The sequence below is a fragment of the Grammomys surdaster genome, unplaced genomic scaffold, assembly GCF_004785775.1.
Source record: "Grammomys surdaster isolate TR1022 unplaced genomic scaffold, NIH_TR_1.0 1036, whole genome shotgun sequence".
NCBI lineage: Eukaryota > Metazoa > Chordata > Mammalia > Rodentia > Muridae > Grammomys > Grammomys surdaster.
In genome coordinates, this window is record NW_021605455.1 from 542,012 (window position 1) to 558,793 (window position 16,782).

Genomic DNA, 16,782 nt, shown 5'->3' on the forward strand with positions numbered 1-16,782 from the left:
AGGGTCTATAGACCACTTATAAGGAGGGTCTATGGACCACTTATAAGGTGGGTCTACGGAGCCTACCATTAGCTTGGGTTTGACTACTCTGGTGCTGGACCATTTTGTGTCCATCCAGGCCTACTTGGAAAACCTGGGTAACTTTATTCTGCTCATGCTCAGAGGAAGGTCTCTGTAGGTGCATAGAGTTGGGAGAGCCCGAGCAACCACTTGTGGCACAATGCTGACCTTTTCCCCTAGCTTCTCCCATGCATGCTACATAGAGGCGCCACTTCTAGGGACCTGTTTTCCTGAGTTACTTTATTTCTGTTTGCTGGTGTCTTGCCTAATTGAGCCCCTGCATCACTTCTGGAAACCAGGCCCTCCCAAAATACTCCAAACCATAACAGAGGCTACCTTGGCATCCCTAAAACACATGCATTGGAATAAGTGGCTAAAATTAAGTTACTGGGAAGATTCAGAAATAACTCCCAGAGCTCAGGGTAAATGCTGACCCAGGCAGGAAGGCTCCTTGGTATTTTTAAAACCTGTGCCCTGGTCACTGCTACGGAGCCTTGGGGGGATGGTGGGGGTGGTGGAATATACCCTTATGCCTTGGTCTGGGCCTCATGATTAGGGGTAGAGGGCAGCTGGAGGAAGCCCTCTCTTTAGGGATGCCCATTTTCCTGTAACTCATGTTGTCTTCTCTCGGGCCACTTACTGGGTTGGGCCATAAGCTGGAAAAAAATCTGTGGTCTACTGCGGGAACTTCCAACATACGTTCACTCATGGACTTGCTCAGTGGAGGGAAGGCAGGGCTGGCCTTATTGCTGTGGCTGAGTAGATAGTCTGGTGGGTTTGGCTGAGGTCTTTTCATTCATCCCTTCTTTGGCATGAGGCAGAGTAACTCTTCTCTCTGTCCATTTGAAAAACAGAAGCCCCATCCTTACAAGACCATGGAGTCTTGAACGGTCTATGACTATGAGTTAATTGGGTCTACGCCAAAGGCAGCAAGGGTCTCAGGACAGGGAGGAGGGAGTAAAGGGAAGATTCAGATCAGAGATCTGTTTAGAAGCACAGGTTCTAAAGCCAGGCCTCCTAGCTGCTTTATTTCTCTCTACATAATATTTTCTTCATCTGCAAAATGGAAATAAAAATAGCATGCCCTTCCTCGGGACATTGAGGAGAGTATATGAACTAATATTTGTTTAAGGCTCAAAACAGTGCTCTTAATATAGTGAGCCTTGGAGTTGCTGAGTGAGTGACTTCTGGCATGGACTGAGGGTGGGTCAGGCGTATCTCAGGATCCAGCAGAAAGACCCATATAATGAACAGATGAACAGCCTGCTACTCCCTCAGTGCCGGTGATCTCAAGACTGGTACGTCTTTACAATCTACAGTCTTGTACACTTTCAGAACTAGTGAAATCTACAGCCTGGTATTCCTTTAGAACCACAGCCTGCCACCCCCTTAGAACCTGCAGATGTGCCGGCTGACACCTCTGTAAATAGGATGCTCCTCTGTGGTGTCTGAACTTAGAAACCAGATGCAAAGAACATGGCAGCATAGCTCAGGTTGGCTGGGTGCCAACATACAGATCTAGATACAGATACAGGCAGGAAAGGCATACACAGGAGCAGAAACATGTCCTGCTTGTCTAGAACTTTCTGGAAAGATTTTTTTCCTGAGAGCCTGGGCTAGCTTCCATAATGTTCTCAGTTCTGTCTTTTCCATCCTATGGTGAATGGATAGAACAGATCTGTTTTTATCTGTAGTATGAACTCTGCAATACCTTTGAGAACTAGAATCACAGTCACACCTCACAGCAGAAGAATTGGGCTCCAAAAGCATAAGGTAAGGGCCCTGGACCAGACTCCAGGGCTTCTGGTTCATCATCCTTTCCCTCCACACTCACACTGAAAGGGTTCTCAGAGTAAATAGTAGGAGAAATAGGAACTCATGTTTTCTGAGGGTCCAGCTATTACTTGGTCTTCCTGAGTACCTGCCCCAACAAAAAATCTAATGGCATCCCTGATCCTGGGAACAAGAAGAATAAATTCAGTGAGTGTCTTCCCCTCTGCCCCTCAAAGACCCCTGTTTGGTGAATGATGAGCTGGACTTAAAAATCAAGTAAGTCAGGCCAAGGGCTTGCCTATCACCGTGCACACTGTCCCCCATGGGAGACTCAGATGATTTGGTTGACCAAAGCTTGGTTATTTGAGCCTTGTGTGGAGGAGGATGAATGGCTAAGACATCTGAGATGGAGTAGTTAAAACAACTGGCTGATTCCTAGGCTCCTTTGTATCCTGTCCCAGCCACAGACACCTGGAGCTGCATCAGTCTATGGCTAGTTTCCTGGTCAATAGCCCTCCTGTCCCCAGGCCACAAGGCATGTCCCCTCCTACCCCCCCTTAGTTGTCTTTCTTGATCCTGGGTATCCTTGCTTTGCTCTTTAGAACTTGCAGGGTCTGAGCAAACTCAGACAGCTGGACAAAGGGGGTAAAAATGATGGAGAAAAGGAATGCCCAGTTACTCAGTTGTAGACACAGTCCTGAGACATGTGCATTGCCCATTTGCCCAGGGAGCCTGCCAAATGTATGGCAGGCCACCTCTTAATGCCTGTTTGGCCCCTATATGGTTGTGAGTTCTGAGCTAGGGACACGCTGGTCCCTCCACAGGGGAGGGTCCCCAGGGGTCTGTATTCTCATAAAGCATGAGGCTGGGAGTAGGGCCTGAGCTTGGAGCATGCACCAGAGAGCAGTAGAAAAGAGATCCAGGGAGGCACATTGTTCAGGGGAGGGTGTGCCCAGCCTTCGTGGGGGACCAAGAGCACGAGTGAAACATAAGCACTCTACAGAGGATGGTGTGACACGTCATGGCTTGCTCACAGCCTGGGGGCTCCGTTTCAATCTAACAAGGACCATGAGGACCCGGACATGTGGCTCGAAGCAATGAGCTGCTCTTCTTTCCAAGAGAGCCCGCCTGGGGGTGGGCGTGCGAGAGGAGGAGACATCCTAAAAATAATTCCTATTTGACTCATTTTGCTCCCAATCTGACAGGGCTGCCTGCCAGGCGGGGGTCTGCCTGGCCCATTTTCTTATCTATCTTTAGCAGGGACTTAATGAGGGCAATTTCCTTGCTGAGAGAGAAAGAGAAACCGTGGGCAATGTGAACATGGATCTGTCTCACAGTCCCCCCCAGATCCTGACAAAAGGATGGCAATGACAGTCACTATGGGGCTGAGCTGTCTACGAGGGCTTTGGTGACGGCACAAAACCGAAACCAAGCCAGTGACAGCCAGCTGGGGTAGGAAGTGCCCACTCCTTTCTTCCCAATCCTATTGCTACCAAGATGTGAACAACATGCCTAAAGTCCTGTGGCTCCCCACACATCCTTTCACCTCCAGTATCTCTCTATCCTGTTTTAAAGAACAAGCATAGCTCACTCTTGTTGTTCAGAAGGCTACTTTCCTGTCACCGGGAACACAGAATTAGCAAACACTGAAGCTACTGCTCCTCTAGTTACATTTTTACTGACTCATCGGTGTAGAATCTCTTTTTATATGTGTGCTTCTGTTTATAGACTACTTACTTATTTTTATAGTTCATTATTTATTTTCATGTGTATAGGCGTTTTGCCTGCATATATGTCTATGTGTCTCATGTATGCTCTGCCTGTGGAAGTCAGAAGGACTCAGATGCCCAGGGATTGGAGCCACAGGGTGGTTGTAAGCCACCATGGGGTACTGGGAATTGAATCCGTATCTCTGGGAGAGCTGGCAGTATCTAACCATCTCTTCAGGCTCCTCTAGACTGTTTACTTACTGTATGTTATTGACCTGCTAATGCTGAACTCATTGTAGGACTAAGGCCTGCCTTCATGAAGATTACTACATGCTTGGTCTCTCTGTAAGGCACATCACAGTTTTCTTGAACTTGAGATCTGTGCTCACATGGCTCACAAGTTCCTTTTCTACCCCAACAAGGAAACTTGAACTTAGGGTCACTGCACGAACCTCCCCCACTTTACTCAGGAGCCACACAAACAGCAAAACCACTAGCAAAAGTACATGGAGTGTGAAAAACATGGCCCTAGACAAACCACGATCAGGATAAGTGATGAAATAAGGACGGTAGGATGGTACGCTGTGTGACACTGGCTGGGATCCTGTGTAACATGCAACTCAAACTATCTACTATTCTATGTCTGCCAATGACCGAGTGTCAAAACATCACAGGTATTTCATGTTACAGTAAGTTTTAGCAAGTAGGCAAGCTTGCACAGTGGAATCCATGGATAATGAACACTGAGTATATGCCTAAGAGGATTAACTGAGCAACTTATGTGAATGAGCTGATAGAAAGACACAGGGCTGGACTAGTCAATTCCTGATTAGTTCCTGGAAGACAAGTCCCTTTGTAGAATAAAGAGTCCCACAGTAGATGGAGAAGTGCTTAGTACTCACACAAAAGGCAAGCACCAGAAAGCTGCTGAGACTTGCAGACAGGAGACCAGGGTTTCCTAGAGGGATCACACTTGAATCAGTCAGGGAGCTCTGCCCTCATCAGTACACATGGGCATCATTCAACCCATGAGAGAATGGGTATGGTACAAAAGGCAGAAGAAAGCTGAACCGGCCTGCTGATTTCTTAGGACAGACATTCATGATCTCCTGGCTTCAGGTTTGGTTCTTGCCTTTTGGACTTGAGACTGAATTACAGTGCTGGCTTCTTACAGTGGTGCTCATAGCATGCGGTGGCCTGTGACGTTCTGCCCTCCATGATTACAGAAGCTAGTTCTGATAGAAAATGGGGAAAGGTTGAAGCTACAAGCATACAGTTCTAAATTTCAAAAATTAAAGAATATAGATATCACTTTTTCCCAAGGAGTCATGCAAATATAGATGGTCTAGAAGAAAACAGGCGATTATTAATTCCTAGCATAGCTTCATAGGTTAAATCATAACCAGACCAAATCTGTGCCCCTTTTTTCTGAAAGGGTCACTTTCCTGGCACATTCAGGGAACACTACAGACATCAAGATCCAAAGAGGGTTGCAAGAGGCCTCTCCCATCACTCCATCCTTGGACTTTCTCTAGTCATAAAACCAAACTAAAACTCTGAGACGACTCAAGAAACAAACAATAATAAAAATCCCACTACTTTCTTTTTTTCAAAGATGAGTCTGGTAGTGCATGTCTGTAATTCAGGAACTAGAAAAGCTGGGGCAGAAAATTATAGTTCAAAGAGTCTACACAATGAGACTCTGTCTCAAAATTTTAACAAAAAACAGACACATAACTCATTAGTCAAAAAATGCAGTACAGAGCTAAACAAAGAATTCTCAACTGAGGAATCTCAAATGGCCGAGAAGCACCTAAAGACACGTTCAACATCCTTAGTCATCAGGGAAACGAAAATCAAAACAACTCTGAGATTCCACCTCATACCAGTCAGAATGGCTAAGATGAAAAACTTAGGTGACAACAGATGCTGGCAAGGATGTGGAGAAAGAGGAACACTCCTCCATTGCTGGTGGGATTGCAAGATGGTACAATCACCCTGGAAATCAGTCTGGCAGTTCCTCAGAAAACCAGACATAGTACTACCTGAAGACCCAGCTATACCACTCCTGGGCATATACCCAAAAGAAGCTCCCACGTATAATAAGGACACATGCTCCACTATGTTCATGTCAGCCTTATTTATAATAGCCAGAAGCTAAAAAGAACCCAGAAGTCCCTCAACAGAGAAATGGATACAGAAAATGTGGTACATTTACACAGTGGAGTACTACTCAGCTATTAAAAACAATGACTTAATGAAATTCGCAGGCAAATGGATAGAATGAGAAAATATCATCCTAAGTGGGGTAACCCAGTCACAAAAGAACACACATGATATATACTCACTGGTAAGTGGATATTAGTCAAAAAGCTCAGAATACCCATGATACAACTCACAGACCACATGAAGCTCAAGAAGAAGGAAGACCAAAGCATGGATGCTTAATCATGGGAGGTAGAGGGTGGGAGGAACTTGGGAGGAAGAAAGGAGGGGGAGGGGAAAAAGGGGGGTGCACGATCAGGTATGGGGGGAGACAGAGAAGATGTACAGAGGGTCAGGAAATTGAACCTCCCAATTTCCTGTAGCAATGGTGTGTAGCAATGGGGGATGGGGAACTGAGGATGGCCACCAGAAAGTCCCAGATGCCAGGAAAGCAAGAGAGTCTCAGGACCCAATGGGGATGACATTAGCTGGTATACCCAACAAAGGGGAGACAGAACCTGTAAAGACTATATCCAGAGGTTAGACAAGGCCCCCGGATGAAGGATGAAGCCACCTACCCATGTCCAAAATTTTAACCCAGAACTGCTCCTGTCTAAAGGAAATACAGGAATAAAGAGTGGAGCAGAGACTGAAGGAAAAGCCATCCAGAGACTGCCTCACCTAGGATCCATCTCATATGCTGACACCAATCCCAGACACTATTGCTGATGCCAAGAATTGCTTGCTGACAGGAGCCTGAGAGGCTCTGCCAGAGCCTGACCAATACAGAGGTGGATGCTCACAGCCAGCCATTGGACTGACCATGGGGATGCCAATGGAGGAGTAAGGGGGAGAACTGAAGGAGCTGAAGGGGTTTGGAAACCCCATAGGAAGAAAAACAATATCAACCAACTAGATCTCCTTCCCAGACCTCCCAGGGACTAAACCACCAACCAAAGAGTACACATGGAGGGATCTATGACTCTATGTAGCAGACGACAGCCTTATCTGGTATCAATGGGAGAGGAGGCCCTTGGTTTTGTGAAGGCTTGATGTCTCAGTATAGGGGAATGGTAGGTGCTGAGGTGGGAGTAGGTGGGTGGATGGGTGGGTGGGTGAGCTCCCACATAGAAGCAAGGGGAGGGGGGATGGGATAGAGGGTTTGTAGAGGGGGACCCTGGGAAAGGGGACAACATTTGAAATGTAAATAAATAAAATAACCAATAAAAAAATTTAACCCCGTGAAGCACACAATCAGCGTTTTTAGTGTATACTATACTAATGGCCTCCAACTCCACAGACCCTATTTGTTTTTAATCAGTGACACACAGTGTTTACAAGGAGCTTGCAAAATCAAAGCCAACAGCTGATGCTTGGGATCTGAGTTTGTGCAGGCAGAGGAAGTAGGGAAGAGATTAAATCCTTAACTAGTTCCACAGCTTGAGGACACCAAGCCACAGTCACGGTCGTAGGATAGACACCATGGCCACCCTGCAGCGTCCAGCATGCAGCTCAACTCTGCACCCCAGGGGGATGGCTCACTCGAGGCTTCTCGTGCAGTGGAGCCATCTGACACTCGCCAGGATGGCCAAGGTATTCTTTATTTCTTCCTGACCATCTGCTTTGAGCATGGAGTACATTAACCATTCCGGGACCTAGCTTAACGAGGCAAACTAATCTGAAGGGCTCTCTTCACCCTTGACTGCACAGGTGGGCATCATGCAAAAGAGCATGACTGTGTCTATTAGTCACCCTACTCTAAACGATGACAGGCCAGGCTTCAGAGTCTGTGGGGTCTTCTGAGACTCCTGACAACCTAGGCAGGGGATCTTCCGAGCAAGTAGACAGCGGCTTCTCCCTTCTATTAATCATAGTGGGGCTTCTGAGCCCCATGTTTGCCTCTGCTTCTAGGGAGTGTGCAGGTGACTTCTGGGGATCCCTGGGGCAGCATCTGCCCAGCTGTGGCTTTTCTTCTCCCTCACACTCCATCTCCCTTTCAAAGTCTTCTGGAATTTCACTAGGAGTTGAATCATTACTCCAAAAGGGGAGCATTCTAGAATCTCCCCTCACCCCAACACCCCCACGATGCCCTCTTCTCTGAACCACAACTCAGATGCTACACAGACACATGCAGCACTCTGAGTAATTCTTAGCCAGAATGCCACTGTGGCAGCTCCACCTTAGGCCCTTGTATTCTCCAGATCACAGAACCATGGAGAACAATTCTAACTGGGGTGTGTGTGTGGTGGTTGGAATGAGAAAGGTCCCCATAGGCTCATAGACTTGAATCCTTGGAAATGTTTGAGAAAGATTAGGAGCTGTGTCACTAGAAGCATGTTTTGAGGTTTCAAAAGCACACAGCATTTCCAAATAGCTTTCTCTCTGCCTTGTGCTTGTGGATCCAGATATAAGATCTCAGCTATTGCTCCAGAACCACGTACGCTTGCCTGCCACCAGGCTCCCCAGCGTGGTGGTTATGGAGTCACCCTCTCAAACTATAAGGTCCTAATATACTCTTTTTATAAGCTGCATTGGTCATGCTGTTTTGTCACAGCAATAGTAAACAAGACAAGGGGTTTAACAGCGTTTACTTCTGGGATGCTAACCTACTGCCTACCTCCCTTTCAGAAGCAGCTCTCATCCCTCTGGCTACCCCTTTGGAAATGGCCCTGGTCCTGCTCAGCCTCAGACCATACCCCTTTCTGATGATCAAGGGACATAGTACATAAAGTTCTGCATAGTCGCTGAATCTTAGGTCAACTCTCAGAAGTTCCTCAAACTTCAGAACTCCCTGTAGGGTCAGAACATGCTACCAAGTCTGCCCTGATGTGGGGCCTGGGATGCCATGTAGCCTTGGGGGAGCAGTAGGGCTGTGGGAGCATGCCTGGGGCAAGAGTGGGGTCAAGGCATCTCCAAACCCTGGAAATCTATCTCATCATGAGATCAGTAGAAGGCTCATTGTCCCTTGCTGCCCCCCCACAACATTCTGGCTCTGCACGTTGCCCCACCAGAGGGGGTCACATAGCCTGGTAGCCAGGTTAAACTTCCTTCCTCCTTAAAAGCACCTGGAATGTCTCTTTATGCAAATATGTCAGTATCCCTAGCATACTGGTTCCAGTCAATAATATACATTTTCCTCAAAGAACCCCTACTCACTCCCTAAAGTTTAAATAACCTTTGTTCCCCCCAATTAAATGAGCTGACTCACTGTGCCTGTCACCCGAGAATGGTCCCACCTTACGGGTGGATGGGAATGATACCCTTGAGCTCAACTTCTCTGCCTGAGCCTGCTGCCTCTTGCCCCTTCCACAGCATGCCTTCCAAAGCTTGCCCTCACCCTGGAGTCTGTTCCCCAGGCTGTAGATACTGTGGCACACAGTGTTTGTTCACTACAGTGAGACCTTCATCTCTTAAAATAGAGCAGGGGCAAGGGGAGTGAGGGTGGGGGTAGGGTGGGAGGAGCCTGCAGAACTCCTCCCCCTCCCACAGGGATAAGGAAACCCACTGAATTAAACAGACGCTATGAGCCCAGACCTCAGCCCCTTAGTGAATTTCTTCTTCCTGGATGCTGGGGTTGGGCAGAGAGCTTCTCAACTATCCACTTCCTACCTGGCAGAGATGGAGCACGCAAAACCAGGTTACTCCTAGGGAATGCATAGAATATTCATGTACTTCATATTTTTTATCTGACATCTGTCATATTTTATCAGTCCCTCTTCCCCCAAAATAAGCAGGTGGTTATCAGTTGATTTTTGAGAAATTTTGAGAAAATTCTTTTTTTTTTTTTTTTTAAGATTTACTTATTTAGTATACAGTATTCTACAAGCATGTATGCCTGGACACCAGAAGAGGGCACCAGATCTCATTATAGATGGTTGTGAGCCACCATGTAGTTGCTGGGAATTGAACTCAGGACCTCTGGAAGAACAGTCAGTGCTCTTAACCTCTGAGCCATCTCTCTCACCCTTGAGAAAATTCTTAAGGAGAAAACCTTTAAGCTGTTCTGGTGGTTAATTCCTTTTTGCAAAATAGGGGAACAGCCAGGCACAACTTAGTTTTAATCAGAGCTCCTGAAAGCAGCCTATGTGGATGGGAGCTGAGCCTTAGGTTGCTTCTTTACAGGGGCTCTGCCTACCTACTGTCACTGTTCTGGGTTAGGGGATGCCATGATTATGAGGTTAGACTTTGAAGACAGTGATGAGAAGTACTTTCTGTGCCCTTTACAGCTCCCCTGACCTGGAGAGCACACTGCTGCAAAGACCACTCAGATGTTATAAAGGAACGAGCTTGTGCAAACCTCTCAAGTATTGAACACATTTTATGGAAGAAAAAACCACAGTTTTCAAGAACTGAAGTATCTTGTGGGGGCGGGGTGGGATAGAAAGATGGCTCAGCAGTTAAGAGCACTGACGGCTCATCCAGAGGTCCCGGAGTTCAGTTCCAAGCACCCATGGTGGGAAGCTCATCCTTGTCTGTAACTCTGGCTCCAGGAGGAGCTGATGCCTCTGGCTTTTAAGGGTACACATGTGTATACACACACATCATACACATACACATAGGTATATGCACACGTGAATACACATGTACACACCTTTAATAAATGAAGCAACTCGCCCTATCCAGCCCCTAGTTCCAGGGCACTGCTTCATGATTTAGCTACCTAATGCCTCCAAATTGAACCGGGGGAGAGAAGCGCAGCAAGGCACACAGAGACACCTAGAGAGCTACGCAGGATTAGGACAGGTGGCAGACTGCTGTGCGGATGAGGATGCTAGGTCCCTGTTGTGAGAATGCCTGTTCTGGCTGGACCACTCAGTTCCAGGCATAGCAATTTGCCATGGGGTCTGTAGCAGTCAGACCCAATTCCAGTCACTCTGTAGGGAGACAGAAGACCAAAGACTCCTGCAGGCATTCTAAGGTGAGTCACAGGGATACCAGCAGGATGTGGCTGGCCACTTCCTTTCTCATGACAAACGGTAAGATCTGAGGTATTGTATGGATGCTGGCTGTGTTCCTAGGTTACCATAGTTGATTCTGGTCCTCTCCCACCTTCTCAGCGTGATTTATGATTTAAATGCCAGCGAGGCCAGTGTCAAGTACACAGGCTTGGTACCTAACGAGGCCGCTATGGAGGGTCTTCTGTTGGGAGAGCTGGGGTGGACTTGGTGATTCATGGATAGCTGATCTGTGAATGCCTGAATCACCACAGTTCCCAAGAAAGACTCAGAAATTCCCCAGCTTTTATATAATAAAATCTTTCAGCTACATTGTTACCTGCTCTCTCCTGAAAATATCTACCATATGGGTGCTCTATAGCAGGACACCCCCCCCCCCCCCCCCGCCCCAAGTGATAAACGGATGTGTTATATTTCTGACTGGTTCCTTGTCTGGCACATACTTCAGCTGTGTGTGTCTGCTACCCTGAGCTGCAGTCTGACTCCAGTGGCCAAGATGTTCCCTCCGTGTAAACACAGGCAGCTGCCACTGGTGCTTCCACGTAAATCTTTCATGGGTTTCACCATGAGGATGCTCTTTTCTCGACCCTGGCCCCAGTCCTCCAGCCCCCCTGACAGGACATACGTTCTGTCCCTTTAATAAACTTTATTGCATCTCTTTGGACGCTGGCCCGGCCTACATCCTTTGTGAAGTGCATTGACCTACACAGAGCACTCACTACCATGAGTATGGATGAGTGAACGTCCAGCTTCCTGGTCCTCCCTATGCCATGCACACTCCCTCTCGACATTCCTGGGTCATGTCATTTCCGGTGGCCTGCCCCGTCTAGGAGACTCCTGTGGAGCATGGTGACCTGACTCAAAAAGTGACATGTGGGCTGACATGGATGCCAGTGCCTTGGCCCAGAGAAGCCTTCTCATTAGTAAGCTTGGAGAGTCTTGGCATCTCTCTGCGACACACACTGGGGAGGAAGGACAGAAGGCCTTCTGCTCTCTCTGACACCTTCCCGGCCCTTGTAAACATTTCTCCTTTGAGGGGTGTTCCTTATTTCTTTCATTTGTTCAGAACCCAGAACCCAAGAACTGTTCTGAGTAATGCTACACAGGAGGCACAGAGCAGGCAATCAACTGTGCCCTGGTCAGGGAAGGGTCAAGGGTTAGCCCAGCTCTCCTGACTCAGTTTCCTCTTCTGATGCCTATTGATTCCCAGTCCTCAATTAGGACAGACTGCCTCCCAGTTAGCCGGACACTCATTTCCCCCGAAAATGTTTTCAGAAATAGAAAATCTACTACTGGATGACAGGCATTCTGGGTATCCGTCTTCCACCCACCTACTACTTCCCAGTTCAGGATTTCTATGCAGAGCGAGGGGTCAGAGGCCCAGGTTGGCCGAAGCCCAGCAGCTCCAGCTGTGGTCATGCAGCACCCAGGGCAGGTGCACCTAGGGTTCTGAGTATAGGATGTAGCTGGCTATTTGTTGTCTCTTAAAGAACACACTCTGTTTACTAAAGGTAAAGCCACGCACGAGCCATCACCTTGGTCTAAGAATAAATTCCCTATAGGGAAACACCTCATTTTAATTCCTCAGGCATAAGCCTTTTTATTCTGTCTTTTTAAAGATTTCCATCCTGAAATATTTTTTTGCACATTCAAGCAAAAAAAAAAAAATCCCACTCCTCCTTAAGTACAAATGGCTGCACACAGTATGACTCTGCATCTGGAATTTTTCATGTGAACTATATCAAGAAGACCTTTCCACATGAGAAAGCCTTGTAGACAGCACACATGCATTTCTTGGATGCTCAATCTTGGTTGCTTGCTCTGACACAAGTCACCTCACCATGTTTTTCCTGTCCCCTGGTTACTACTCTGGACGGTGAGGGTCACTGCAAAGTGTGGCTAATACACAGGACAATTCCTAATGACAAAAAAACCCAGAGGGTTGCCTTTGAATCTGTGAGCTTGGGGAGCCTCCTGGAGGCCATGCCTCTAAACATGCAGCCTGAGGGCTCTGTTCCTTGAGCATGCTGCAGCTTTGGTTTATGGAAAGAGAGCATGTCTGTAAATCTTGAGTAATACTCGCTCCCAGGAAGGAGTGGAGACGGTGGCCCTCTGCTGGTCTTCTGAAGGGACCTAGTCCCTGGGCCAAGCACAGACACACAGATTCCACACAACCAAGCCCACTGTACTCTCAACATCACCTCAAAGGTGAACACCTCATTTGCAGGTATAAGTCCTATTGCAGCATAGACCAGAGCTAATGTGTCCAGCAGCCGACCCAGGAAAAAGTGACAGCAATTGAAAGTCTTTCTTACCTTCGGTCGTTTCTCCTCCTTCGGAACAACTTCTTGGTATGTGCAATCTCTGCTTCATGGGGCATCGGATGGTAGCCCTGTGGCAAAGCGAAAGAGAGGCCATGAATTATTTTTGCAAAAGAGCAGAGTGTGTCTAACACCACAGTTACTGACATGAGAGGCCAGATTCTGACCATCTAGTCACACCAGAAAATGGAAACAAATGAATCCCTACCAAGGAAGGATGCTTAGAAGTCAGGACTCAAAGAATAGGGGAACTAGCGGGAGCCCTCAGAATTCATCATGTCCAAGATCTCAAATACGTTGTCGTTCAGGCCAAGGCTGAATGAATAGTCCAAGGTTTTGCAGAGAGGGGCTGCCGAGCCACGGCCACCAACACCTTCCTATCCTTTTCTTTGGGGATTCTTTAAGGACTGATTCTGTGAAAACAGACCAGGGGGCCCTTCCTATGGAGTCCTAAACCAGAGAGCTGACAGGTTCCCCTGTCACCCAGAGGGTCAGGTACATGACCAATGGTTGTAGGAAGGAGACAGGTTCTTTTCCAATCTCCAGTTAGGCATATCATCACCCTCTACCATAGGTCACTGAGAAGACCTGAGATGAGTGTGCCAAGCCCAAGCCTTGAGCACGAGATGACTCCTAATCCTAGGGCCAAATCCCTCAAGTAATTCCTTTACCTTGGAAGTATTTAGGGAAAACATGCGAAGAGCTGATTGTCTTCTAGACTTCAAATGAGGGTCTGGGGAAAATTCTAGGGTTGCTTTTGCACACTGTCCTTACGATTATAAGGATTATGGACTGACATCAAGGTTGGGGAAAGATCTCCTTATATGCAATGTCAATCTTACCAAATGCTCAGGTAGGATTATTCGCAGAAGCTGGTCTGCACACTGGACATGCAAATGTGTCCATGTGGGGGATATGACCAGGAGCACTGCCACTCCATCCTGGGCAGCTGGAGTGTAGTGGTGGGATCTAGGGGTATCTTGGATATCTAAGGGGAGGGTTTCAGTCCGGGCCCTGGGATACCTGAGAGACCTACAGTTTCTCATACTGTCTAGGCATGAACAAGGTGAGAAGGAGCCTTAGATACAGGAATACTGGAGATGGCAAGAGGGGGCCATCTGTCCCCAAGCCTCACTTGGTAGACAAGGAGATCAAGGCCCAGAGAAGCTAAGCAGTAAGCGAGAGATGGCAGTTCTATGGGCTGCAGCTCCTTTCACTACTCTTCCTTTAGCCTTCCTTCACGGGGCAAGGTGGAAGACATTGGTGCCCCTGGTTACACTCAGACTGGCCAGTTTGATGGAGCTTCCCAGAGAGGTGATGGGAGGACACTGAACCAGGCAGACATGAGATCTTGGAGTTATGGTTATTTGGCACAGACTTCTATGGAGTCCAGGGAGCAAAAGTCATTTTAAACTATTTTAATGATGGCCCTTCCCTCCCTCTCCGGTCTTTCTAGCCTGTAACAATCTAGCCAAAAATGTGTGAATGGATTCCAGGCTCCAGGCAGCCACAATGGGCCGCTGGGACCTTCAGGATATGCTTTGTTTAATAGGGTTTTTCAAAGGATATTATTTGTTTTCTTTAATATAAAAACACAAATAAGGAAAAACACCAAGTCTTCCTCTCTCACTTCCTGTCTCCCACCCTTACCAGGTTCTGGCGGGGCTCCTTTCCCCGCCAACCCCCCTCCCGCACTCCCTCCTCACTCTAAGCCTCTCCAGGTCACTGTAGGAACACACTGGGTGTGCTCCCAATAGACAATGGCCAGGAAGCTGAGACTCCTTCCCAAGCTGGTCCTGAGCTGGCATCAGACCAGGATCTCAGCTCGGGGTTGACAGATGGAGCTGCTCACAGTGCTTGGCATAACATGAGCCAGGAGGAGCCAGTCTCTTCAGCCCCAGCTTAGAGTTCTGGAATCTAATGTGTACCCAGGCCTCTCCCCACACAGGTAGCAGCAGTGGGAAGTTTCCCTTTTGCTTATACCCAGCACTATAGGAGGCAACTATCCATCCATCCATCCATCCATCCATCCATCCATCCATCCATCCATCCATCCCCCATGAAAAATCTCCCTCAGCCATTTCATCTCTGGGAATAGCTGACCTGAACTGCGACCACTGAGATAAGCTTGGAGAGTACCATGTCCTGGATAGAGTACCCAAGGACAGAAGTGACCAGTAAGGAGTCTGGAAGAAACATTAGTTGTTGTTCTGATGGCTTGCTCAGGGAAGAGGGATGTTCTGGCTTCAGACCCAGAGATGCGCCTGCTTTTCAGAGAAGATCTCCTGGTGGAGAATGAGCCCCGCTAGAATGTCATAGCAATCTTGAGAACATCTATGGGCTTGGTGATAACAGTTTGCTCAGCACATCTCCAGCAAGGGAATCAGACTTTGGGTCTCACAGGTGACTCTTTATGAATACAGTCAGCTCGGTCAGTTCGCTGTGCACGTGCCTCTGAGGTATCATCCTGGACCTAGACCTAAGCACCTACTCTTCCTCAATTCCTCTCTGGGAGACCATTCTCCCTTTGGCTTTGAGACCTAGATACAGTCCCCTAATGTCTAACCCATGGCCTCATGGACCTTGACCTGTGTGGGGTCTTGGAGACAAGCAGCTCACAGAAATAGAGCTTACTAGGGAGGGAGGAATGGAGGAGGGGAGGGAGGGAGGGAGGGAGGACAGAGAATCCCTGTTTACCTAGTGCTGGTTGAGCGCATGTCACACACACACACACACACACACACACACACACACACACACACACATCTTTATAAACATGCATATCCTTATGCTGGAGGTCAGGATAAGTCTAAGTGATAGCTCATTATTGTTGTGGTTGCAAAAACATGTGCTATAAAATTAGCCCATTCTCGGGTAGGCTTGGAAGGGTGGAGAATCACACACCTAGTATGCTGGTTCGTTTTTATTGTCAACTCGGTACAACCTATTCACCTGGGAAGTGGTAACTTCAGAACTGCCTCCACCAGCATGACCTGAGCAACTGTCTTGGCTGACCACTGGTGTGAGAAGGCCCAGGCCACCGTGGGCAGCGCCATCTCTCTCGACGGGTGGGTTTGGGCAGAGAGTTAGCAGAGAATGTGCTGGAGAGCCGAGCAATGAGCGGTGTTCCTCCATGGTCTCTGCTTCAGTTTCTGTCCTGACTTCCCTCAAAGAAGGATTATTCTACAGAAATATAAGCTGAAATGCTTGACTCTGTGAGTCGCCATTTGTTGTGTTTATTGCAGCAACAAAAATCAAACTAGAACACCTACTGCAGTAGGTATCTCTGGGGATCAAGATCCAGTACTTTAGCCCCAGAGAGTGAACAAGCCCATACTGGAGTGCAAGCCCCTGCTTTCAACCAATGGCTATGAAGAAATCAATCTGTATCTGTAGGCAAGGAGGCAGGAGGCAGAGCAGGTCTACTGGGAACTCCGAGAGTAGCTGTCACTGTGATGAGATGACAAACCTCTAGGACAAACCTTCTCCCGCCTCTCCAAGCATCTGTCCACACATCCCAACAGCTGTCTGCCCTTCAATTCATCTACCCATTGTACAGCTGCACTTTAGAAATCATGGCTGCGGTACTGAAAAAAAATTCAAACTGCACATTCCTACAGAACACACATTCTAGCCAAAACAGAGAGCCTCAGATAAACACGAATGTGTGATGAACGACACACACACTTGAGAGGAGGAGGTGAGTAAGGCCTGGGAGGGGAGCATCAAGAGAGACCTCTCTGTGAGAATAGTAACATC

At 47.8% G+C, this 16,782-nt stretch overlaps 1 protein-coding gene across 1 annotated transcript in view; it reads right to left on the reverse strand.

Moving 5' to 3' along the window:
* Ctif (cap binding complex dependent translation initiation factor) overlaps nt 1-16,782 on the reverse strand; it is a 203,776-nt gene that overhangs the window by 110,936 nt on the left and 76,058 nt on the right. The window contains exon 6 of the mRNA XM_028783220.1: nt 13,018-13,094. Within this exon, the coding sequence (XP_028639053.1) occupies nt 13,018-13,094 (77 nt within the window). The remainder of the gene's footprint in view (nt 1-13,017; nt 13,095-16,782) is intronic.